Source organism: Physeter macrocephalus, chromosome 20 (genome assembly GCF_002837175.3).
Source record: "Physeter macrocephalus isolate SW-GA chromosome 20, ASM283717v5, whole genome shotgun sequence".
Taxonomy (NCBI): domain Eukaryota; kingdom Metazoa; phylum Chordata; class Mammalia; order Artiodactyla; family Physeteridae; genus Physeter; species Physeter macrocephalus.
This window is the reverse complement of record NC_041233.1, coordinates 77,007,743-77,031,354: the sequence shown is the minus strand read 5'-3', so window position 1 is coordinate 77,031,354 and position 23,612 is coordinate 77,007,743. Positions and strand designations below refer to the sequence as shown.

The window sequence follows — 23,612 nt, the reverse complement described above, 5'->3', positions numbered from 1 at the left end:
TCACATCTGGGGAAACTGAGGCCTCATGAGGTGGGTAGAGTTGGACCCGGAGCGGGTGAGGATTGTCCTCTTCTCACTCACAAGCCACAGCTCTGTGGGAGAGCCCCGGCGGCCCTCCTGGTGCTGCCGCCCAGAGGAAGTAGAAACAGGGAGCTCACCTGGCCTTGGTTTAACCCGTGTGACACACTTCTGAGGCCTGTCCCCACATGGGCCTTGACTGAACACCTCGGTGGTGGTTAACGGCTTTCGACAAACCGTCAGCGAGCCATCCACATGGCCCAGAAGCCTGCCTCATTGCCTGCTTCCTGGTGGGACTCAGAGTGGAGCCGTGGCTGGGCTGCCTTCCTCTGTCGTGTCCAGGAAGGAGAGAGGGGCTCCCGGGCACGCCGACCCCTCAGCCCAGCCAGGACGTCAGCTCTGAATTGGGCCAGGCTAGTGACCTGGACTGTGGAGATGTTGGTCTTTATTTCAAGGCCGTGTCGTGCGTCAGGCTTCCTTGGCCTTTGCTCCAAGCGCATCATAATAAGTTGGAACTCCTGTGGGTTCGTGATGGTGGTGTTGGCACTCACATAGTCACTCTGAACTATTTACCTTTTCTAAGCCTCAGTTTCCTCATCTGTAAAATGGCTGTTTGGATAGCACTTGCCTTGTAGGCACGCCTTGAGCACTCTGAGACATTTGTAAGGAGGTTGGCACAGCGTGAGCTCCATACACAATAGGTGGAGAAGAGGGCTGAGGCCTAAAGTGAGAATCCTGCTCCTGCAGGGGGCCTCCATGCCCAAAGGGACCACCTTGGTCTCCTTGGGGAGGGGGTGTGGGTGAGAGTCGCCCTTGCGGGGGAAGATGCTCAGGCCCAGGGACCAAGGCAGAGGTGTGTGGGGAGAGGCCTTTTCTCAGATTCTCAGCAGAGTTGGTCTGAGCCCGCGGGGCCCAGAGGCCTGCTTTTCGCTGGGCTCGGGGGGGCTCTCTCTGGCCGGGCTTTCCAGGACGGCCTGTGCTGTCGCTCCTCCAGGCTCTTGTTTGCTGGGTGGCTCTTCAGGAGGGGCTCTGCAGTGCTCCCCTCGCCCTCGGGCTCTTCCCTTCCGTGGGGTCTGTCCCCCTCCTGCTCTGCTGGCTGGCATTAGGGCACTGCCAGGCAGTGGAGGGGCAGTGGGGCAGCCACTCTGTGGGGTCTGCGCAGTTACCCCCACCCTCTCCTCGGGTTCTCTCTCTCCCACATGCTCATCTTTCTGTTCTCAGCTCCTTCTTGGTTCGGGAGACTCTGACCCACCTGACAGCATGCACTACCAGGGCTTTTAGAAAAGTTCACCACAGTTCTTTTCAGTGGCTCGTTGTGGTAGGTATTTGTTGAATACCTACTCTGTGTCGGGCGCTTGGGGCAAGGATAGAGCACATCAGCCCCTGCCCTCAAGGGGGTTTCTATCTGGTGGAGGAGGAAGGCCAGGGAGCAGTGGATTCCCGTGGGTTAGGCCGACTTCCACGATTCGCACCTGAAGCGGGCCCTCGGCACTGTAGGCGCGTAGCACGTCCTCCTGAGCCTCACCTTCCTCATCCTGCACGCGGCAGGTGTTTGTGGGATTTAAAGAGACAGTGGCACCCAGGAGGTGCTGGCTCAGCCCCTCCCACCTCCATCCCTTTCCTGCACTTGCTGAGGCGGGAATGTCAGCGGTCCAAGGCCTTCCAGGCTGTGTGCCCGTGGAGACTCCGGTGGCTGCTCCAGCCCAGTGAACCCGGAACTCAAGGTGTGGCCTCGCCCTGTGACCTGAGTAGCAGTGAGACTTCATCTTAGCTGTGCCTGCTTTTCCGTAGCAGGGAAGAGGACACCCAGTGGGTCCTGCCAGACTTTTCCAGAGGATTTTGGGCCCTTCCTGGGATGGACAATGCTCAGCAAAGATAACACGTCATAGCACTGGGACTTCCCTGGTGGCACAGCGGTTAAGAATCCACCGGCCAATGCAGCGGACGCGGGTTTGAGCCCTGGTCGGGGAGGATCCCACACGCCACGGAGCAACTAAGCCCGTGCCCCACAACTACTGAGCCTGCTCTCTAGAGCCTGCGAGCCACAACTACTGAGTCCACGCACCACAACTACCGAAGCCTGTGCACTCAAGGGCCCACGTGCGGCAACTACTGAGCCCATGAGCCACAACTACTGAGTCTGTGCGCCTAGAGCCCATGCTCTGCAACAAGAGAAGCCACTGCAATGAGAAGCCCGCGTACCGCAAAGAAGAATAGCCCCTGCTTGCTGTAACTAGAGAAAGCCTGCGAACAGCAATGAAGACCCAACGCAGCACAAAAAAAAAAAAAAAAAAAAAAAACATAATATTATAATCACCAGAACCCCCTGCCTGTCTCCTGAAGAAAAAGAACTAACGTCTGGCCCTGATCAGTGGAATTCTCCCATGAGAGCTGGGGACAGCTTGGCCCTGTGACTCGGGGCATTTCCCTCCTAAGCCCCCATGCGAGGGTCCTAGCTGGACACCAGGATGAGCTAGAGTTTCATAAATGTTCTTAAGAAAAACCAGGCAAGTGTATTCGGGTAGGGAGTGCCTGTCTGCTTCCTCTTAAAAAACCACCCTTGCAAGTAGCTCAGCCTCCTCTGCACCCGCTGAGATAAAATGCTTTACTAATATAATCGGCGCTCACAACAATGTTTTGTTTTGAAGTACTTCATGCTCAGTTACTGTGAGCTGGATTACAGGCCCCTCCCCACCTTTGTCTCCCTCCCGCCCCATGCCCCAAGTTTGGGGACTTGACACAAAGAAGCGGTTTTGTTCTCTTCCAGAGCGGGGCTGTGGGGGGACAAAGGCAGTGTGAAGTGTGGATGAGAGAAGCAGGGCAGAGTGGAGCCAGGCCACCGGCCGGCCGGGGCTGGGTGCCCATCACCAGGCTGCCCACCTAGCCTGGTTACCGCAGGGCCCCTTCTAGCAGAGCTGGTGCTGTGCCTCTTGGTTTCTTTTCTCACCTCCCAGACCGTCCTCAGCACACCTGTGCTGAACTGGAATTTCCTCTGCAACCAGCTTCTCTGGGGAAGAGCCATGTCTGCCCGGTTATTGCGTTCTTGACACAGGAAACCTTGGTCAGGTGGCAGTTTCATGGGTGTGGCCCGCCCACTGGTTAGCTGGCCTGAGAGGCGAGCCAGCCCCCATTCCTGGCCGTGATTTCTAGTGGGTGTGGACAGGGGCCTGGCTGCTCCCGAGAGAACCTTTCTGTGCTGGGGAAGGCGGGGCTGCCCCGGCAGCCCCAGCGCGCGGCTCCCTCCCTCCGGCTCCTCCAGCGTTTCCCGTGGGAGATGCTTCTTCACTCTAACCCAGGGTCACACGTGTACTAGTTGAATCTCTTTTGGGGAAACAGGGCAAGTGGGGGGGTAAGGGGGGCCTCCACTCACCACCCTCACCTTGGCTAATGGCACCCCTTGAATGAGTTCCGTGTTGCAGGGACACTGGACACTCCACACTCCATTTTCCTCCTCGCTCAGGCCAGGAGAAGACCGGAAATCAAATAACGTGAGAAAGTGCACACGACACCAATTATCTGAAAGGCCACTGGGAAAAGTTGTGTAAATACAAGTCAGAGGACAGAAAACAAAACGATTCAGATGCTAAAAAAAAAAGAGAAAATTGGGCGGAAACCCATAATTACTTTAGGAGTTATGGTAATAAATTATTTATTAATGTAAATTACTTCACAGGCAAAGAACATAGAGGAAACTTGAGCAGACGGGTCATCCATTATGTATAAAAATTGTAAAAATATTATAGCAGCCCCGCCTGTGCCGCTCTGGTTCCGGTTTGTCAGCGTTTTAATTATAAGTCCTTATTTTCTTTGTTTAATTACTTGGCTGTTAAAGTCTGCTCTGTGCATAAAAGGGTTTCTCCCTGGGGCACCCTCTGTACTAATTTCTACAGGGTAAATCATTTGGCTGTGTTGAGCTGTGCAGGTTGAAAAGATATCGCTTTGAGATTTGGTAGCTTTTGGTCTTTTCACTCCACCACTGTTTGTCACTGAAAGTGGGATGCGATTGCACCGTACAGGAGAAAGCCAGCATTCAGAGGCTGAGCATTTCAGGTTTCCGAGAACAAACACACACATGAGTGAAACAAAATGAACAACAGTGATAACAAAGCCAGAATTTCTGGTCTCTGCGGCTTTTTCCGTCTCTCAGAGATGGCCATGCTGCATATCATCACTGGACCAGGGTCTCCTATAAGAAACTGATTATTAACCAAAATAGGCTAGTATGTCCATATACAAAAGTGCATATGCATGAGTTTTTTTTGGCTGCGTTGGGTCTTCATTGCTGCGCGCGGGCTTTCTCTGGTTGTGGCGAGCAGGAGCCACTCTTCGTTGTGGGGCGCGGGCTTCTCATTGCGGTGGCTTCTCTTGTTGCGGAGCACGGGCTCTAGGCGCGCGGGCTTCAGTAGTTGTGGTGCACGGGCTTACTTGCTCTGCGGCATGTGGGATCTTCCCGGACCAGGACTTGAACCCGTGTCCCCTGCATTGGCAGGTGGATTCTTAGCCACTGCGCCACCAGGGAAGCCCCTATGCATGATTTTTAAAAACTTACATTTAATGACTATTTTTATTTATTGTGGTCATAGGTGTGATCTTTCCATCTCTAAAATAGTGTAAGGTTTGTCCATACAGAGTGCTTTCAGTTTTTCCTTGCACCATTTATTGGTTTCGGACAGTGTTTCTGGAATAATGTACAGAACGGAAGTAGGTGCAGAGTGTAGTTGGCACGTGATGGCTGTTTACAGTGAAAAGGGAGCCTCCCAGGCTGCTTCTCACCCGTGCTGGTCTGACACGGGCTGGAGAGCGGCCCCAGAGTTGCCCGAGGACAGGGGCTGGCAGCTGCCGGACTGCCCTTGGGCACCCCCAGTGTGCTGCATCGCCAGGTTGCCTCCCACGTGCAGAAATGGTCGTTAAGAGGCAGCCTGGCCCAACTGCAAGAGCACGGCCTTGGGATCGCAGGCCGCTGTTTGCTAGCTGTGTGTCCGTAGGTGAGACGTGATGCTGTCTTGAAGTTCAGTTTCCCCACCCGTCACATGGGGAGTGCTGGGACACCCCGCAAGATGAGTCTTGTGCTTGGGGTATGTACTCACGCTTTTCCCAGCGTCAGCAAGGCTCCCAATGGGGTGTTAGTTAATTAGCAGTTAATGTGAATTTATTGACAGTTTCCTGAAAAGCTCTCCCAGCTGTCAGTTGTCTGGTCTGTGTAATGGCACCCGGCTTTGCTGCACACATCGGCTTAGAGATGAATCGCAGGCAGCTGCCCATTTCCCATGCTCTGTGCATACCCGCGGCCGGGCTGGGAATCTGACGGAGATGGATGAAACCAACCTTTCTGTCTCTTCAGAGTTTTTGTTGCCACTGGCTTTTCCCAGCATATTTCTGGAGGTCGGGGATGGAGCAGGAGGTCCATTCAGAGCTGAAAGGGGCCATCACAGGGCCCTAGTCCACACTTCCTCCTACAGATTGGGAGGCTGAGCCCCATGCTCCCAATGGCCAGTCTGGAGGGTTCTATTTACACCTCTGTACTGTCTGGGGATCCCACTGGGCCTCTTTTTGTGAGAGCAAAGACTTCCTAGAAGCAGTGGCAGCTGCCACGCGCCACCCCAACCTGGCTGGTGTTGGCAGGGCCCCAGTAAGCACTCCGAACCCGCCGGCCGCTCGGGCGTCTCCCAGCGCCTCTCGAGCCAGCCTTCCACTTGGTGGGACCAGTGGAGCAATAGTTCCCCCCAGCCATCCTTGTCCCTTGTCCTCAGGCCTTGGTTGAGGAGCTTGGCATCCTGTGTTGTTGTTGTCCCTGAGCCCAAAACGCCGCTGACATTTTATGATTTTTTGCAGGTGAGGGGGCACAACCAGAGGCTGAAGCTTGGGTGGGCAGAGCCCCGGAACCTTTTCTTTCTGACACAGCTCTGAATTGAGTCTCCATTCTGATGATACAGGGAAAGAGGTGCACCCGTGGGCCAGGGCCTCTAAAAGTTCATTTAAAAGTAGATGACGCCATTGAGGGATAGCTCATGTCGTTGCCCTTTCTGTTTTTTCACCTGTGTTCTTTTCATAAGACCAGTTTAATAAAGCTGGTTTCAGAGAGACACCTCAATTCTCTTGAGTTTCCCCTTGAAAGGCTTGGTGAGCTTTTACCCCCAAATCAAGCATAGAGTCCTTGCAGCCCTGAGACCAAGTTAGCACAGCCCAACCCACAGGGCAGGGCAGGGCAGGGCAGGAGACTCACGTCAGCACAATAGACAGGTGTGAAATCCAGGAATGAGTCAGCCGGCCTTGATCTGACTGAGGCCTGCTGCCCCAGCCTGGGCGGCGGTAAGAACCTTCTGTACCTCGGGTCTGTGCTTCAGGTGTTTAACCTTTTCTAGAAACCACATTCTGCTGTGGTTATGTCACCATAATGCAGCCTCTAAACACAGGATAAAGATATCCAAGGCTGTAAATCTCTTCTGTCTTTTGAACGTAAGAAGGCTTGTAGTCCACTCAGAACCTGGGCCCCTGGCAACCTCCCTTCAAGTTTAAGGGCAGAAATGGAAACAAGAACGTCTGAGGTCAGATGCTATTTGTGTTCCTCTGGGTGTTTTCTTCCTTTGAGCTCTGGGTCTGTGTGCGCAGCAGCCTTCTGAGCTCCCGTCCCCACGTGTGTGCCCGTCGGCTTCTGTGCCTCGGGGAGCGTCCGGCTCGGTCGTGGCGCCGTAGCTTGGACAGACACCGTGGAGGCCACCTAGTCAGGCCATCTGCGAGGGAGCTGAATGCTTACGTGGCTCGTGTGTTTGGCGTAGTTTGCCCCACACCCGTGGGAAGAGCGCCGTGGGCGCTTATGCGGCTCCTGTGTGTGACCTCAGCCTTGTGAAGGCAAGCTCGGCAGGGAAGTGGAGGCACTCTAGCTGCTCCTGAGGGCTTGAAGGCAGGGGGGCTTGCCGAGAGCCTGAGCGGCCGGTGCCTGTGTCCCGGGGCTGTGCCCCATCTGCTGGAGGCGCGGTGCCGGGAACCTCCCTGAGAAGCTCTAGGCCACGGTGTGTCTCGGCGGGAGGGGGGCTCACGCTGTCCCCTTCACGTGAATGGTGGGCCTCTCGGGCCTTTCCCACTGGCCCTCCATCCAGAACATGCCATGCAGCTCGGGGTCCCCACCCCCTCCTGTGAAAAGGGGCCTTGGGGAACTTGAAGGGCAGAGTCATCCTTCTCCGTAATTCTACCTTCTGTTGTTGGCCCCAAACAAAACAAACGCCAGACACCAGTGTTCAGTGAGGTTCTAAATCCAGATTGTTGGAGACTGGGGTGGTCAACCCTGCAGAAGCTTCCTGGTGTGTCTGGATGGTCTGACTGGGCTGCCGCAGAGGCGTTTGAGAACCCAGGCCCCTGTGTATGTAGCCTGCAGTCCAGAGCAGCGGTTCTCAACAACTTCGTGTTCAAATAACCTGGGGAGTTTATTAAAATGCAGGCTTCTACCCCTAGAGATTCTGTGTATCAGAATCTGGGCCTGGGAATCTGCATTTTAACAGCCCAGAGGAGGCCCCCGAAGGAGGTCCTGGAACCACACTTTGAGACATCCTCGTGCAGAGCGTCCAGGTTCCCGTTCCAACCAGACCCCACAGAGATGGGGGCCCCGGTTGCAGAAGGGCCGAGGCTCAACTGTCCAAGCCTTCTGCAGTGTGGTCACAATCACGGCTGCCGTCTCGAGAGCCTGTTCCGTCCTCGCAGGCCCTGTGCGAGGCAACTGTTTAGTTCTCAGAATAGCTCTGCAGGGTGGTTATCACCAGTCCCCTCATTTGATAGATGAAGAAACGGAGGCTCTGAGAGATTAAGTCACTTGCAGAGCCGAGGCTCGAACCCAAGTCCACACCCTTCCCACCACACCAAGTGAGCCCTGCTCAGTGGAATCCCCACGTCCACGGCCATTGTCACTTCTGGAAGAGTTATAGTTGTTTGTGCAGAAGTGGTATTGAATGGAGGGGCGGGGGTGTCCAGTATCCTCTCCTTGGAGCCGAACCGAGGCCTTTTGTACACCATGACGTTGGGCCTAACGCTCAGGGCGGTTTGCCATGAAAAATTAGCTTCTATTCCTGTTTCTTTTGTCTGGTGACCTGACCCAACAAGTCGCCTTCTGTTCCCTGAGCGAAGGGGGAAAACACAAGGGCTAAACATAGCCTCGATTGTTTTTACTTTTCTTATATTGTACTTCTTGAAGCGATAAAGATAGAAGCAATTAAAATATTATCTGCTCCGCAGACAGAACAAGTGGCCACCTGGCTGGTGTTGACATACAGTAGCAGTGCTCAGTGTCGGGCAGTGCTTCGTGTTTTCAAAGTGTCTTAGCTATGGCGGTGCCAGCCAGTGTCCTGGCTAGGTCATACACAACCATCCCTGGCCGTGCTGGGGTGGGGAGTTCAAGGCACAGCCCAGGTTGGACCTGGCTGGCCAAGGAACGGTTACCTGTGCCAGGGACAGAGGATAAGCGAGACCGAGTGAACACCCTCGGTCTGCTCTGTAGTTTGTATCTGCACTTCGTCATACCCTCCTTCTTCCACCCACCACCGGCTGAGGTCTGCTGTGTGCCAAGCTGTGTGCTGGGCACGGGAGAGCCATGCTGGGACTGTGCTCCAGAACTTCTAGCTCAATAGATGACGTAGACACGTAAACAGATCGTTAAAGTTCAGTTAACGTGAGCCACGTGGTTGAAAGTCTAGGCAAAGAGCTGCAGGTGCCCAAGGGCTTGTGTGGGAGGGCCTATCTGCAGAGGAGGTGATGTTTGAGTTGGCTCTGCAATGGGAAGTAAGAGACTGGTGCAGGTCTCTGCAAAGGTGTGAAGGCGTGGAAGAGCTCACGTGGGAGGGGAAGCTGCAGGTCCACGGCGGTCGCTCTGTACCCGCATCTAACCGGTGGATTGAGTTGAGAACTGACTCTTTTACTCCTCCCTACAACAAAGACATCTATGTGTTAAGGTCAATAGAGGCTTACTCTTCAAAACAGAGACAGGTAGTTCCTGTAGGCAGGTAGGGGCACACGAGAGCTAGCCATCCAACCCCAGTTCCCACTGGGGATTTGATAGTTAAACCGCAAAACAGGTCGAATGCACACCCCTCTGCACAGAGATGTCACCTGTGCTCATTCCTGCAATCGATTCATTAAACTTTAGTTTTATGTACTCTTTTATGTACTCTTAGGGCTTTGTACACAAAACCAGGAGGAGTGGGCTTTATGGGTTGTTTGAGGGGTTTTCAAGGATGATCTTGGCTCTCCCTGACTCTTTTCTGACTTCTGCTGTCACAGGAAGTCCGGTGTGCCTGGAGCACAGGGCCTACTGGGGAGACCACGAGTAGACGGGGCCCACGACATGTGTGGGCCTCAGAAAGTTCTCTGGGGGCAGAAAGGAAATGGGACTTGGAGTAGGGAGGCCCGAGTTGGGAAGCACCACGATCACAAGGTAGCCACTGGAGAGACAGGATGTTCATGCCTAACTGGCTCCCACTTGCCCTTTGTCTCACGAGCTCCCTAGAGATGGGGAAAATTCCAGGGCAGTGAAAGAAAAACGGAACAGAAAGTGGTGTCTTCTGAGGATAGGGCCAATCTCTTTTAATTTCCCAGGTTTCCCAAGGCCTGGGACAGAGACCGTCTCCAGTGGGCTCTAGGCTCCTTAAGTTGGGGCCACTATGGCGCCATCTTGGGGCCCTCACTGCCCTCGGTTGGGTCCTTGGTTCCGTCCTCATCGACCACATTTTTGGCCCATGTGGCACCTCAATGCCTTGTCCCAAAAGGGGAGTCAGTGGTGAGCATTGTTTGATGGGAACTTCCTAAAAGACCAAGGAGCAAACCCAGAGGAGGATGGGGTCACAGGCCCTGGTCCTCCACGTATGTGTCCTTATAGAAAACGTAGAAACTCCAGGGAAACAAAAATGAGAAAAATCAACTAGCTCTCTGCCAATCAACCGTGAGCATTTTTGTTTATTTCCTTTTTATCTTCCCATATAACATATGTATTTTACTAAATAGGAATCACGCTGTCTATACAGTTTTGTATCCTGTTTCTTTATGCTTAGTATTGCATCATTAACATTTCTCCACATGATTAATATTCTTTGAAACTGCTTTATTCATGCTCCATGGTGTTCCTTGGTACTTTATTTAACCAGCCCCCTACTGTAGGACGTTTTAGTTGTGTTTACCATTTTGCGATCACTCATATCATTTTGAAGAACATCATCATACGTAAATCTTCACTTGTTTCTGAGGATAACTTTTCTTCTTCTAAATCAGAGATGGTCGTGACTCAGTCAAGGTTAGTTTGTACTTTTAAAACTTTTACTCTAGTATTAGTTTACTGAACTTTCAACTGCTGACAAATGTCAAATTGAAACTCGCGGTCCAGTGCGTAAGATTCTGCGCTTCCGCTGCAGGGGGCGCAGGTTCGACCCCTGCTTGGGGAACTAAGATCCCACGTACTGCACGGTGTGGCCAAAAAAAAAAAAAAAAAAGAATGGTGAATATTTGGGGAGGGGTAGGTAGTGAGGACCTATTTTGAACAACATAAGTGCTATTTGCAAAAAGATAATTTTTAGTAATGATTTGTCAGTTTTTAGTAATGATTAAGTTAGAGGAACACTTATCGAGACTTGCCGTGTATCAGGGCCCGGGCAGATTTCAGGGATGAGATGAGCTGGACGTTTAGCGTCAGTCCTGCTTTGTTCCCAGCTGGCCTAACTTGGCAGATCTCTCTCCTGCCTCTCCAGCTTCTAAGGCCCTCCTGTGGGAACAGCCTCTGGACGATTCCTGCCATGCCCCCTGTCCAGGGTCCCAGCGCCTCAGGCTCTGCGTCTCATGGGTGCACAGGATGCCCTGGAGGAAGGAGCGTCACATTAAGCCCTGATTTGGCTTTTCCTTTGGCTCGTGAAGCTCCTTTTGGGCCTCACTGGTCATTCCCTTTGAACCTGTCCGGTAGTCCCTGCTTGTGGCACTCAGCATGGAGTGAGTCCCTCAGGTGTGTCTCCCGGGGCCCTTTGAGAAGTGGCCACTGGTAGAGAAGGTGGTCCTACAGTCCTTGCTGCCTGGAGCAGGGACGTCACAATTTTCTGAGTGATGGCTCATCCTGAACGACTAGTAAACTCCTTGAGGGCAGAGCCAAGGTCAGATTGCCACGTGGTTCCCTCAGTGCTGCAGTGTAGCGAAAAGAGCAAAGGGCTTTGGGTTGGGTCAGCCTGGGTTTGCATCTCGTCACTTGTTAGGTGTGTGGCTCGGGGCCACCTACTCAACCCCCGCAAGCCTGGGTCTCCCCATCTGGGCAGCAGTGGTAGCTGTGCAGGGCACTGTGCCGGGTTACACCACCCACGGTGGATGTGCAGTAACCGATTGCAGTGCTGAGAATCGGTGTGTGTGAAATAGCTACTGAATGTCATTTCAGGTTTTACTTCTCTCCTTCTGCTGACTGACTCAGTCATACTTTTCTCCATATTCGCATTTGCACAGTTTATAAACATGTGTAGATTAGAAAAACATAGAAACATGGTAGCATGTTGACCCCGGCAGCGCAGCATATTTCTTAACTTTGCTTTTGTGTTGTGAACTTGAATACAAGAACTGTGTCAAGTGTGTTCTCCTAAAATTCTCAGCACAGTGCCTGTTTCCATAGTAGAAAAATAACAAATAGTTCTTGAATATTTCTCTAAAGTAAGGGTTCAAGTGCAAAAGTCCGCATTTCCTACCAGGGTTAGCTTGTTTATCTTCATGGAGAGACCCGAATGTGTAGCTTGAAATTGTACCCTTACGTCTCTGCAGCCCAAGACTTATTTCTATAGATTTTAGCCACTTTGTGCTCGATTTCAGCCAGAGAGCAAGTGAACACAAGGAAAGTCCTCAGTGACTGGCAGCTAATGTTGTTGGTTGTGGAACATTTTGGTGGAGGGGATGTAAATCCATGAAATACCCAGTTTCTATTGTCAGCAAGTATTTTAAAGATGGAATTCAGATGCACTAACCTGGCAGCACCTCCAGCCCCTCTGGAGTCCTGACAGACTCATCTTTGGTTGCGGTCTTCCCGCCAGGGCGTCGAGTCCCAGCCCCAGAGCGGCAGAGCCCTAAGGCGGGATGTAACAGACACGTTGCCCCCTCTCTGCTGCCGGCCAGGGCAGGGGTGAGGCAAGTCAGTTTCCCTTCTAGAAAATGAGAGAAGCCTTTGGGGTGAACAGTAGTGCTTTGGACTTTCCTGGGAGGCAGTACGGTTCGTTGGAAAGGAAACCGTCTCGGGAGTCCTGGGGGCTGCCTGGATCCTAGGCCTTGCCCTGCTTCTGACTCAGCGCCGTGGGGCTCATGTCCCCTCTCTGAGCCTCAGTTTCTCATCTGTAAAGCGAGGTGGGACTGGATGGCTTTTAAGGGCCTTTCTGGCTCTAACATCCTGTTTAAGACGGGTTCTTGGTGAGGCGATAGAGGGCTGGCACGAAGGCCTTCTCAAATCCTGTTTCTCTTTGTCGTTTACGAACCAGAAAATGACAGATGGCGAGACCTGGACAGGAAGTGCCCTCTTCAGATCGACCAGCCGAGCGCCAGCATCTGGGAGTGCCTGCCCGACAAGTGTCAGGACAGCGCTCTGTGGCACCGGGAGGCCGCGACTGCCTGCGCGGTCACCAACCTGATCAAAGACCTCAGCCTCAGTGACCACAACGGGAACCCCTCAGCGCCCCCCAGCAAGCGCCAGTGCCGGTCGCTGTCCTTCTCCGACGAGATGTCCAGCTGCCGAACATCGTGGAGGCCCTTGGGGTCCAAAGTCTGGACTCCTGTTGAAAAGAGGCGCTGTTACAGCGGGGGCAGCGTCCAGCGCTACTCCAACGGCTTCAGCACCATGCAGAGGAGCTCCAGCTTCAGCCTCCCGTCCCGCGCCAACGTGCTTTCCTCGCCCTACGACCAGGCGGGACTTCACCACCGATTTGGCGGTCAGCCCTGCCAGGGGGCGCCGGGCTCGGCCACGTGCAGACAGGCAGGCGACATCTGGGGCCCCGACCCGAGCCCCGTGGGCGGGGCCCGACTGGACATGCAGCGGTCGCTCTCCTGCTCGCACGAGCAGTTCTCCTTTGCGGAGTACTGTCCCCCCTCAGCCAGCAGCACCCCTGCCTCGACGCCGGAGCTGGCCCGACGCTCCAGTGGGCTCTCCCGCAGCCGCTCGCAGCCGTGTGTCCTTAACGACAAGAAGGTCGGTGTCAAGCGGCGTCGTCCCGAGGAGGCGCAGGAGCAGAGGCCCTCCCTGGACCTGGCCAAGATGGCCCAGGTAAGAGCCCCAGAAGGTGCCGGAAGGTGCTGCAGAAGCAACCAGGTGCTTATCGGAGCCTCCACGGCTCCTGGCCCATCCCGGGCAACTGCAGGGTGCCAGCGTCAGAAATGCGCAGGAAGTGGGTTAATTTCCTCGTTTTAAAAATTCTATACAGGGAAAGATAAAATCAAGCCCCCCCATTTTTTGGTTTTTTTTTTTTTTAAACATCTATTTCTTTCCATTTAAAATCAGAAATGCTCTTTCCGTCTGCACACGCGCTAGGGGTACAGGAGCAGACAGAGGGTGAGAGGCAGGGCTCTGGGCAGTCCAGCGCCAGCAGACACTGGGGGTCCCCCTCCTGGCACTTCTCTGGAGCGTCTCCCAGGAGCCCGTCCCTGCAGCCGCCGTAGGAACTGCGGGCACAGGCCGGGCTTCAGTGTCACTCGGATCATGCTGACCCTGAGATCAGGGCCGTGGGTGGTAGTTTTAAAGAACGAGAAATGGGGGGAGGCGCTTCCTCTTTTGATTAAACTGCCAACAGTGTGAGACCATCACGAAATCGTGATCACTCTGCTCTGTGCCACCTGTGTAATCGTCCTTGCTGCTCACTGTAGGCGAGGCCTCTGGCCACACACCCCTGTCACTTGTGCTTTGTCCTCCGAGTCTCAGGGCCCTGCCTCGTGCTAACACTGATCTTGGGTATGGGTTTGAATGAGATGAACTTGGAGTTAATACGCCATCATCAGGACAGTCTCCCAGCCTGAGCGCTGCCTGCGTTTGGTTCTCACTGCGGGAGTCCCAAGGATCAGAGCGTGACAGTGAGGCCCAGGGAGCAGGGTCGGTCCTTGTGACCACCTGTCCACTCGAGGACAGATGGGTGTGGTGGGTAGAACGCGGCGCTCTAGGTTCTGTGTCCAGGGGTTCCTCAGGTGCTCGGAGCCACGGTTTGAGCATTATCCTTTCTAGTCTTGTTATGTGAGCATCTGTCACGGCTGGGCTTGGAGTGGGGACTAGCTTGGTGCTGAGAGGTTGGCCTTGCCCGTGAGCGTATGGCCACGTCTGTGCAGGCAGGCTTGTCGTGTCCACCCCTTCCCAGGCGGGCACCACTGCCTTCCTTCAGTGGCCAGTGCTGCTTTTTCAGCCGGGCCTCCTTTCATTTCAGAATGAAAATACAGCTTCTGTTTATGGCGTTTCCTTCTCCTCTAGTTCTCCCTGCAAGCCTAGAGGTCCCCCCAAAAGAAGAGGTGCAGGTGTCTCTGGTCTAGACCACCCACCCACCTGACCTGTGAGTCCAGCCTTTCTGGCCACCTTTGTCCAAGAGCCCAGGCCCTGCCCTCATGGTCAGTTTCCCTTCCTCCCAGCGCCTCTCCAGGGGTGTCCAAGCTAGACAACGATCGAACACGTTCATTCAAGTTGGACAGGCAGGTGGAATTTTCCTTCCTGGAGAAATGTAAATAGGTGAAAAGGCTGGAAAGGTGACAGATGTGGGTGACTGCCGAAGGAAACACAGAGCCCTGAGTTGTGGGTACGATAAATGACTTCTGTTAAATTTTTAATGCTGAGCTTATTTTATTAGCTAATAAGCTAGATAGGTAATAAAAACAACGTACAGGTGTAATTGTATTTTACTAGCCACAAGTTGGGATAACACCACTGGCATCACTGGAGACATTTCCCGTCCTCGCTTGGGTAGAAACCATTTAAAGATGTTTTGCCCGGTGGGACTGTGCCCAGATGTATGGACTGCTTCACTGGCTCCAGGCAGCCCTCCAAGGTCCTGAGGAGTCTGCCCTCATTCTGCCTGTCTTTCCCCAGCCAAGGCCTGGCGAGGGCAGGGTCCCGGGAAAGCAAAGAAGGGGCCCCTGGGAAGCGTGTGGGCCGAGGGGCTGCGGCCAGAGCCCTGGGGATGGATGGGCCCTGAGCCGCCCCCCACCAAGCCTCTAGACCCAGCCAGCCCTCTTCCCCTGGGGTGCCGCCTGCTTCGGCTCCCCCACCGGATGATTCATGGCCTCGGGAGGTGGGCCCTCCTCCTCCGGGAGCCTTGAAAGCCAGGCCCAGGGCCACCTCTATGCATTTGAAGGGCCCTGGATGCAGCCTGGAGCATGTAGGGCCCTGCAGCCGCCACCCTGTGAGTGGTGTTGTTGCTGGGGGGCTGGGGGGCACCTGCTCGCAGCCAGACAGCGGTTGGTGCAGGACTTGCTGCCCCCAGACCCTGGCCTCCGTGTGCTCTTACCTGCATCTGTAGCTGCCGGGAAGCGAGCGGGTCTGCACGACGGTGGGGAGGCCGGCTTGTGCCGAGGGTCAGCGCTGCTCTCTGTGTCCTGCTACCCTTTCCTGCAGCCGGATCGCAGACTCTCTCTCGTGGGTCTTTTGATCTTGCTTTACACGTTCGCCTCCCTGGCGGGAGGGGTTCCGCGTGAGCATCACTGTCAAGGAGCCCCCGTGTGCGTGGGCTCTGGGCCCAGGTGCCTCAGAGACTCGGGCTGAAGGTACAGAGTGAGCGCGTTGCGGTCAGACCTTTGGGACAATGGGCAGCTCTGATAAACCCCGGCCAGCAGAGGCGCTGCCCGGGGCTGGGACCTCCCTGGGGTCTGTGTGAGCCCCGGCGGCGCCCAGAGCGAGGGTGGTAGCCGGAGCCTCTCCAGGCTGCCACAGCAAAGGGACCAGGGAGGGACCGCGGGAGAGTCAGGCGGGCAGGAGAGGCCAAACGCCCTGAGGTCCTTGTGCACACAGGGAGGCCCTGGGGTGGGCACCGCTCTGAGGTACGGGCTCTGAGCTAGAAGCTGAGGCCTTGAGAGGTAGATGTGACCTTGGGCTGTGTCCCTCCCAGCCCCTCCTGAGGAAACAGAGCCTTCTGGAACACGATGTTCACCTTTAGATCCTCATTTGGGGGGGCGGGGCATTGACAAATCAGAAGGCCTCAGAGATGGGGCAGGAGGCTGGCAGCCCTGGGCAAATTGCTTAACATCTCTGTGCAGCAGATAATACCGGCACTGCCCCCACCACCAACATAGGACTATTGGGAGGAATTGGGGAAGTCACGTATGTGCGCATGTGTGCGCATGTGTGTGTATGCTGTGTAATGTGTCAGTGTGTGTGCGCGCGCGTGTGTGTGCTGTGTAAATGTGTCTGTGTGCGCGCGCGCGTGTGTGCTGTGTAAATGTGTCGGTGTGTGCGCGCGCGTGTGTGTGTGCATGCTGCGTAAATGTGTCAGTGTGTGTGCGCGCGTGTGTATGTGTGTAGCTGTGTATGGATGTCTGTGTATAAATGTGTGTATCTGTGGTATCTTTTGATACATGTGTGCGTATCTGCACACACATCACCTGCACGTTGGCCCAGGGAGCGCTGACAGATACTGATGGTTGTCGTCGTGACGGCAGGGCTTGGGAGGGAAGGCGTGGGCCTGTTCTGGGCATCTCCAGAGGCAGAACTGGGCCTAGAGGGTGACGTTCTGAAGACTCCCTTTTTCTTTATCTGACATCTCTTTCCTTCTGATTTTACCCTCCCTCTTCGGTCCTTGCCACTTATTTCTTCTTGCTGGTTCCTCTTCTTGCCTCATCCTTCTCTTTTGAAAATAGGAAGAAGACCTGCCCTGCAGCCCTGCTCAGCCTGCGGTAAACTCCATGTTTTGGAGCTGGGGGTTGTGAAATGGGGAGAGAATCAGAATCGCCACCTGCCAGAGGAGGCTGGCATGTGTGAGCGTTCTTGTCTCATGTCTGTCACCCGTGGTACCAGGATGGAAGGGACCCCAGGAGCCCACCCGACGCCCCTGCAGGTGCCCTGCCCTCCCAGCCAGGTCTCCGGGCACAGCTCCCAGCTGGCAGCAGTGGTGGCTCTTGTCCCTCGCAGCAGTGGGGGAGAGGGTTGGTGAGAATTGCGTTCAGATTGTCTTTGCTTCTTAAAACCTGAGTGCCTGGCTCTCAGGCAGGGAGCTGGGTCCTGAGGGAGGGAGGGCGACTGTAGAGAGGAGGCCCCGCGGGGAGGGACGGTGCAAGGACCTGGCCCCGAAAGGCCCTCCCTCCCTGGAACCGTGACTGCAGCCGTTCGTTCCACAGAGCCAGATGCTCAGAGGTGGCCCGAGGGTCAGTCTTGCCTCGTGCGTGCCAGGACTGGTCCTGCTGACCTCCCCACGCAGCTTTCCTTACGTGGTCTGTCGAGGCGCCTTCTGCCTGGTGTTTTATGTGAAGCTGCAGCCTCCTCTTTGCAAAATGACAGTGTGTGCCGTTGAGGGCAGGGCCCAGCCTGAGCATGTGAGTTGTTTGTTAGCGGGACTTTCGCTGACATTATTTATTACTGCTTTTTTGAGACCTGGTTTGACCACCAAGCATTGGTTGACTCCCAGTGAGACCTGGGCTGTGTGTGGCCATTTCGACATGGATCGCATGTGTGTGAGCAAAGATTTCAGCAAAAGCGACAATCAGGGATTACCCGCTGAACGCCATGCCCTGGGTGTCATAGGCCCTGCTGTATTTTTAACTCCAAGCTGGTCAACTTGAAAGAGCAAAAATTGTATTTCTCGACAGTGCCTCCAACAGAAGGGAGACGTTTGTGAGGAGGGGTCAGGACGCTGGAACAGAAGTTTGATTGATCGCAGCTGCCCACACACTGAGCCCCCGAAGCTCCCGGAGCAGAGAGGCCTCAGAACAGGCAGCAACTGTTGTGTTAGCAGATGTTGGAGGGGCCGGTGAAAGCTGGCCGGGGGCAGTTTGGGGTAGGAAAGAAGCATGAGGTAGAAACTACGCTGAGAGCCGCGGTCCTGCGGACGAGTCCAGGAGAGCAGGTTGGCCAGGGCCGCGTGGGCTCTGAAGGGTGAGGGGTTGGTGGGGGAAGTCAGCGGAAGGCTTATCGCAGACGCTCATCAATAACTCGTGCCTCTTTGCTGGCACGGTCGTGCCTGGGTGCGGCTCCCTCTGGTCAGCCTCCTGCTCTGGCCTGCGTGCTGGTGGGGTCTGCCTTTAACGAGGGCTGGCCCTCACACCACTGGCTGCACTCCGGCAGCCCTGGCAGCTGCAGGCCAGCTGTGCTTTCTCTTGGCAGAGTCCTGGGCTCAGGCCTGGCTTGCCTGAGCCTTTATGGCCTCCTGTCCCCTCTGCCAGCGGCCGGCCACCTCACTGGCTCCAGTTTCCTGCCCCTTTGCACCCTTAGCATCCTTCCTGCTGGCCTGGGGACTGTGCTGACAGCAAAAGCAGAGGAGTTCAGAGGTGGGTCGCCCTTCACAGCACAGAATGCAGATGGGTGTTAAGATCTTTGAGGAATAGTCATGGAAAGCCCTGGGATTCCAACTGGGATGATATAAACGCTAAATAAAAGTAAAGGCAAAACCACTGTGGGCACATGGGAATAGTTGCTTCCTGTGAGGAAGCAGGATGGGCTTGAACAAAGGAAGAGAGCCTTCAAGACCCAGGCCGTCAGAGCAGTGGGTGCCAAGGGTGGCAGCTCTTTCCATGCTCTTGACAGCCATTGCTGGTCAGTTGCGGTGGTCCTTCTGGTTGAACTCAGGGGACGTCTAGAATCTTCCCCTCCGTGATCTTGGCAGCCACTGCTGAGTGATCTGCCGCCTCTGCTCTTGTTCACCCCTCACTCGAGAGTCCGGGAGAGTTGGTGACTTGCGCAAAGCCACGCGGCTCCCCAGGAGGCTGGGAAGACCGGGTTCAGTGCTCCTCCTGTGCCGTGATCTGCCCCCAGGTGCCCCTTCCAGGGAGCTGACACTCGCGGGACATAGAGGGCGGCGTAGAGGAGAAAGTGTGGGCTCTGGTGGCGCTCAGTTCCCCCTCTGCTCCTGTTTGGAGCTGTGTGCCCTTGGGCAGGTCACCCTCTGTAAGCCTCCATTTTCTTGTCTGTGAAATGGGAGTGACAGTTGCGGTTTCTCACGGGTGTGCGCAGGACTCACGTGCGTGCCTCCAGCCAGGGACGTTGCTTTCACGTCAGAGCCGCACCCTGCGGCCTGTCTCGTGGGCTCCAGCGGTCGGCCGGGCTTGCTGCTTCTGGCACAGGGGTGTCGTGATCCTGCAGCCGTGGAGCAGGGCAGGGCCAGGGCTGGAGAATAGTTTCAGCTCTCTCTAGTCCTTCCTTTCTCTCAGAAACACCACAGAACCCCTGATGGGGGTTCTCATAATTTGAGGAAACCCCTATTCAGACCCCTGGATCCTTCCTTGTGTCCCAGGCACAGCCACCAGGTTGCATAAGCAATCTGCTTAAGGTCACTCGGATCGGGGCCGAGTGTTGACACAATAGCTTTGATCTCCTGGGGAAAAGAAAAATAGAAGGAGTTCAGCTGGGGACATGCCAGGGAGGCAGCTTTTAACGCCACTTGGTGATTTTCCATGCTTTAATTGAGAGCCTCTCTGAGCCGAAGGGTGCTTGAGGCGACAGAGCTCTGGGGGTGCCCAGGGCTTTCTGGATGGGGCCTCTGCTTCATAACCCAGGTGCCCAGGTGGGAGCCCCTCCAGCTCCCCGCATGAGCTTGGGGCACCCGCGACTGGCTAGGCCCTGCTCCCGTGTCAGGCGTAGAGGCAGGAGGCAGACGCCCTGCCCCAGGAGCCCACAGCCTGTGGGCCGGTGGGAGGCGCATCTGAGGACATCTCTGGCCCTGCTTTGTGGGGAACGTCTGGAGAACGTCTACTATGTTGTGCTGGATGTTTCCAAGGCAAGTCCCCACGCGTGGTGGTTCCGCGTCCCTGCTGAAGTCTTGTGTTGGGCGGCAGAATGAACGGCCAGGAACTCGGTGTGGCTCTCAGTGCCCTGTCCACCTGCTGTGTGGTCCCTGGTAGCATCTCTGGTCCCTGGTAGCATTTAAAAGAGGCCAGGCTTCCAGAGTGTTCTCACAGTGCCTTAGAATTGTGTGACCACGGAAATAAGCCCTGAGGCGGCCCTGGAAGAGTGCAGGTGGGGTGGGTACGGGGGCTTGCACGAGTGAGTGCGTGCGCCAAGGTCAGAGTCAGGAGGGGGCTGGGAGGAGCCCAGTGTGGCTGGAGCAGAGCGGATGATGGGGGCAGGGGACCCGAGCGAGCGCAGGGCCTTCTCCGTAGGTCCTCTGAAGATGTTTGTCTTTTATTCTGAGCGCAGGGGGAAGCGTTAGAGAGTTTTAAGCAGGGGAGTGACAACCCCGCCCTCACGCTCCTGGCTTGGGGGAGCAGCGTGGACTGAGGGGTGGGGGAGGCAGGGGGCTGTTGGCAGATCGGACCGTGGGCTAGACCAGGGCAGGGGACACGGTGATTCCTGTTAGAGGCTGAAACGTTCTGGAGGCGTGACCAACAGGCCCAGCCAGGGGGTTGATCTTGTCATTAGCTTCCAAGTCACAGACCTCACTGGGCCGAGAATCAGTCCCCCTAATCCCCAGAGATAACTGTCGTTAAGCTATCGTGTTTAGAGTTTGCTGATCATAAGTCCCTTTTGTTATCTCACCTGCAGCCCTCACTTTGCCTGTATTTCTTCATGATCTGTTCTCAGTAGAAGTGAAGTGTAGCTGATCACCATGATTCGTTTTGTTTCCACAAGCGTCCTTGAGACCATCCGGCCCCCAAACGCTTAATGCGTCAGTGCTTTGCCAGCCCAGGCTGCCCTTTCCCACCCTGAGGAAACCGATTCCTACCCTTTCTTGTCACGCCTGCCTCCAAGCCTCCGACTCCTTTCCTGAAGCTTCTCCGTCCTTGTCCACTTGAAACCGGGTCCCCTCTTCTGGACTTGGCTGGAGAATGCGGGGCAGCTCGGGGCCGCAGGAGGGTGCTCTCACAGCTCTGAAGCCTTGTCACACTGGGTCGCGTCGAAGCTGTGCCGCATCTGGTGTGTTTATGTCAGCTGAGGCAGAGTCTCTGGAAAATGAGGGGCCTGCAGTGGCCTTTGTGAATCCACTAACAGAGCCCAGTGACCTCAGCCCAGCCTGGAAGGATGCAGGGCAAGGGGCCGCTTGAGAGAAACCCGGAAGGATTTCAGCACTTGCTGTCTTATCCCTGCGTCCTTACTGGGGGGCGGGGGGGGCGGGGGTGGGATAACGCCTCCCCGGAAGGAGCTCCAAGCCCTCGGTGAGCCTGTGGGTCTGCCCCTGGGAGGGCCGGAGACAGGGAAGCACGGAGCGGGGTCACTGAGACAGACGTGTGACTAATTACGAGCCGGGCCTGAGGTGACGCGCCTGCCGCCTACCTGTGCCTGTATCCTGTACAGGCCGCTGGCTTTTGTGGGGACCCGCAAAAGCGGGTGAAATTATGCCCATTTTGCCTTTTGTAACATAGTCCTCCGTTGTCCCAAGCGTGGCATCAACATAGAATCCCTGTTGACCTGAGCCATTTATCTGTAAAAGTTTTGCGGAATCAGCCGTCCTGAATTCCTGGCCTTTCTGGCAGCTTCAGGCCACAGTCCACAACTAAAGGAAGCAAATGCCATGCAGGAGGGCCAGCCAGCCCTTTGCCACGTCCCCAGGCCGGCAGGAGCTTGGTTTGACTGGACTCGGAGTGGGTGTTAATTGCCTATTTATGGCGAGAAGATGAACAAGGCCTCCTTTGAAAGTTGGGCGTGGTAGAACTCATGGATCATTACTTTTGGGGAGGGCGAGGGGTGGCTTTTTTTTTCTGTCTTGGAGAACAAAAGAAATGGTTGGTTCTAAAATACAAGGCAACCACCAGGAGCTTCATTTGTGAGCAGTAGCCGTGAGCTCCCATCATAGTATGTCACTGAAGGCCCCCAGGCCCAGAGCCTTCCCTGAAACCGTGCAGGGGCCTGTAACGCGTTTCATCTTGGCGGAGAGGGTGGTGGCCTTGCGGCAGGAGGAGCAGCGTCCAGCGGCTCCCTTGACAGAGCCCTGCGCGTGGAGGGCGGGGCCGGCTGCCTGGGTTAGCCAGGGCCTTCCTGGCGGGGCCGGAAACCACCCCGTGTGTCCAGAGAGGCCGCCGTGGACCGTCGTTATCCAGGTTCCTGAAGAACCGAGGAGCCGAGGTGTGAACGCCGGGTATCACGGAGGCGGCTACTGCCGGCGGCTGCTCCCACCCGGGAAGAGGCTGCCCTCTGGAAGGCCCGGCAGCTGGGAGTCCGCAGGCCCGTGGGGCCGAGGAGAGGGAGGGTGAAGAACTCGGTTCTGTGGGTGCTGGAAAGGCTGCAGACTGGAAGCAAGCGCTGTGAATGGACCAAACTGCTCCCGCGGGTGAGGAGCAGGGCTGGGGGGCGGTGACACAGGAAGCCGACAGGATGATGCCCAGGCCTGCCCCCTCCTCCAGCCCTCCCATGGACATAGCCTTGCAGGGGGCAGATGGCAGAGCCCTGGCTCCAGAGCAGAGTGTGGAGCGGGAGTGGCCTGGAGCTGAGACGATGGGCAGCTCCGGGCTCTGAGCTGACCCTTGCCACCTGGGGGAACCCCTGCCCTCCCACCTCCATGCAGCTCTCGCGTCCTAGGGCCTGGCCGTGGGGCGTGCTGCGCAGACCGAGGCGAGCCCGCTGCTCTCGGTACCATCTGGTGTCCTGGGCCAGGACGCTAGGGGCCTGCTCCGCTCTCCTCTCCACTCCCCACCACCTCGTCTGCGCTCAGAGGTACTTCCCTGGTGACTGCTGGGTGGCACTCACACAGGCTCAGAGGTATTTCTGCAAGACACACAAGAGTCGCCACTACTTTCTCTAAGCTACTTTCTAGAAAGGGGGGATAATAAGCAAGCAAACCACAGGCCAGATAATTTCCGACGGCGATATGTGTGCCATAAGGAAACTAAAGCAGGCTGGTGTGGTTTGTGATGCCAGGTGGGGGAGAGGAGATGGAGGTGGCCGGCTTCAGATCGGAGGGACGGGGAGTCCTCCCCGAGGAGGTGACGCGTTCAGCTGCCACATCTTCACACATCAGCCTGGCTCAGGCCCTGGAAAGCGGGGTCCTAACTCCTAGCAGTACCAGCCTGTGCTTGCAGCAGAGCAGAGTTGGGAGGGAATTGGTTGTTCTGGGCACCCCTCCAGGGTGTCGTCTCCCTCATCCACCCTGGGAGGGCTCCTCCCCTTCCTCTTCAGGGGGGAAAATTGAGTGTGGGCTGCCTGCTCGCTTGCCGAGTGACAGAGCAGTGACAAGAGCCCTGGCCCCTCTTCAGCCCCCCACGGCCCGTGTGCCACGTCCTCTCCAGAGGGCCCCTGCTGGGGTGGGTCCTGCCACCACTTGGGAACCATGGGTCTGGGCGAGGCTGGGACTAGGCTTCGGGTTTCCTGAAGGTCAGGTGGAGGTGGTGACATTCTCACCACAGGCTGCTTTGGCCCAGGGCCTCAGGACGTTGTCAGGAAGCATGGCTGTTATTTATCATATCCACTAGGCCCATACGCTGATGAAGTAGCCTCGAAATTCTCTTATCAGACCATCTAACAGACTCATCCTCCCAGCCCCTGGGCAGACTTTGCATTTCTTGAG

At 55.8% G+C, this 23,612-nt stretch overlaps 1 protein-coding gene across 13 annotated transcripts in view; it reads left to right on the top strand.

Annotated features, from left to right (window-relative positions):
* The window catches only part of EEF1AKMT2 (EEF1A lysine methyltransferase 2), a 202,441-nt gene that overhangs the window by 86,136 nt on the left and 92,693 nt on the right, over positions 1-23,612 (top strand). For 11 of the 13 annotated variants that reach the window (XR_008616169.1, XR_008616175.1, XR_008616173.1 and 8 more), the window contains one exon: positions 12,486-13,264. Coding sequence is in view for 4 of the 13 variants with exons in the window: in XM_055081116.1 (XP_054937091.1) it covers positions 12,486-13,264 (779 nt within the window). In the remaining 9 variants the exon portion in view is untranslated. Of the gene's footprint in view, positions 1-12,485; positions 13,265-23,612 lie in introns of those variants that run through there. The other 2 variants (XR_008616176.1, XR_008616178.1) reach the window with 1 other exon arrangement.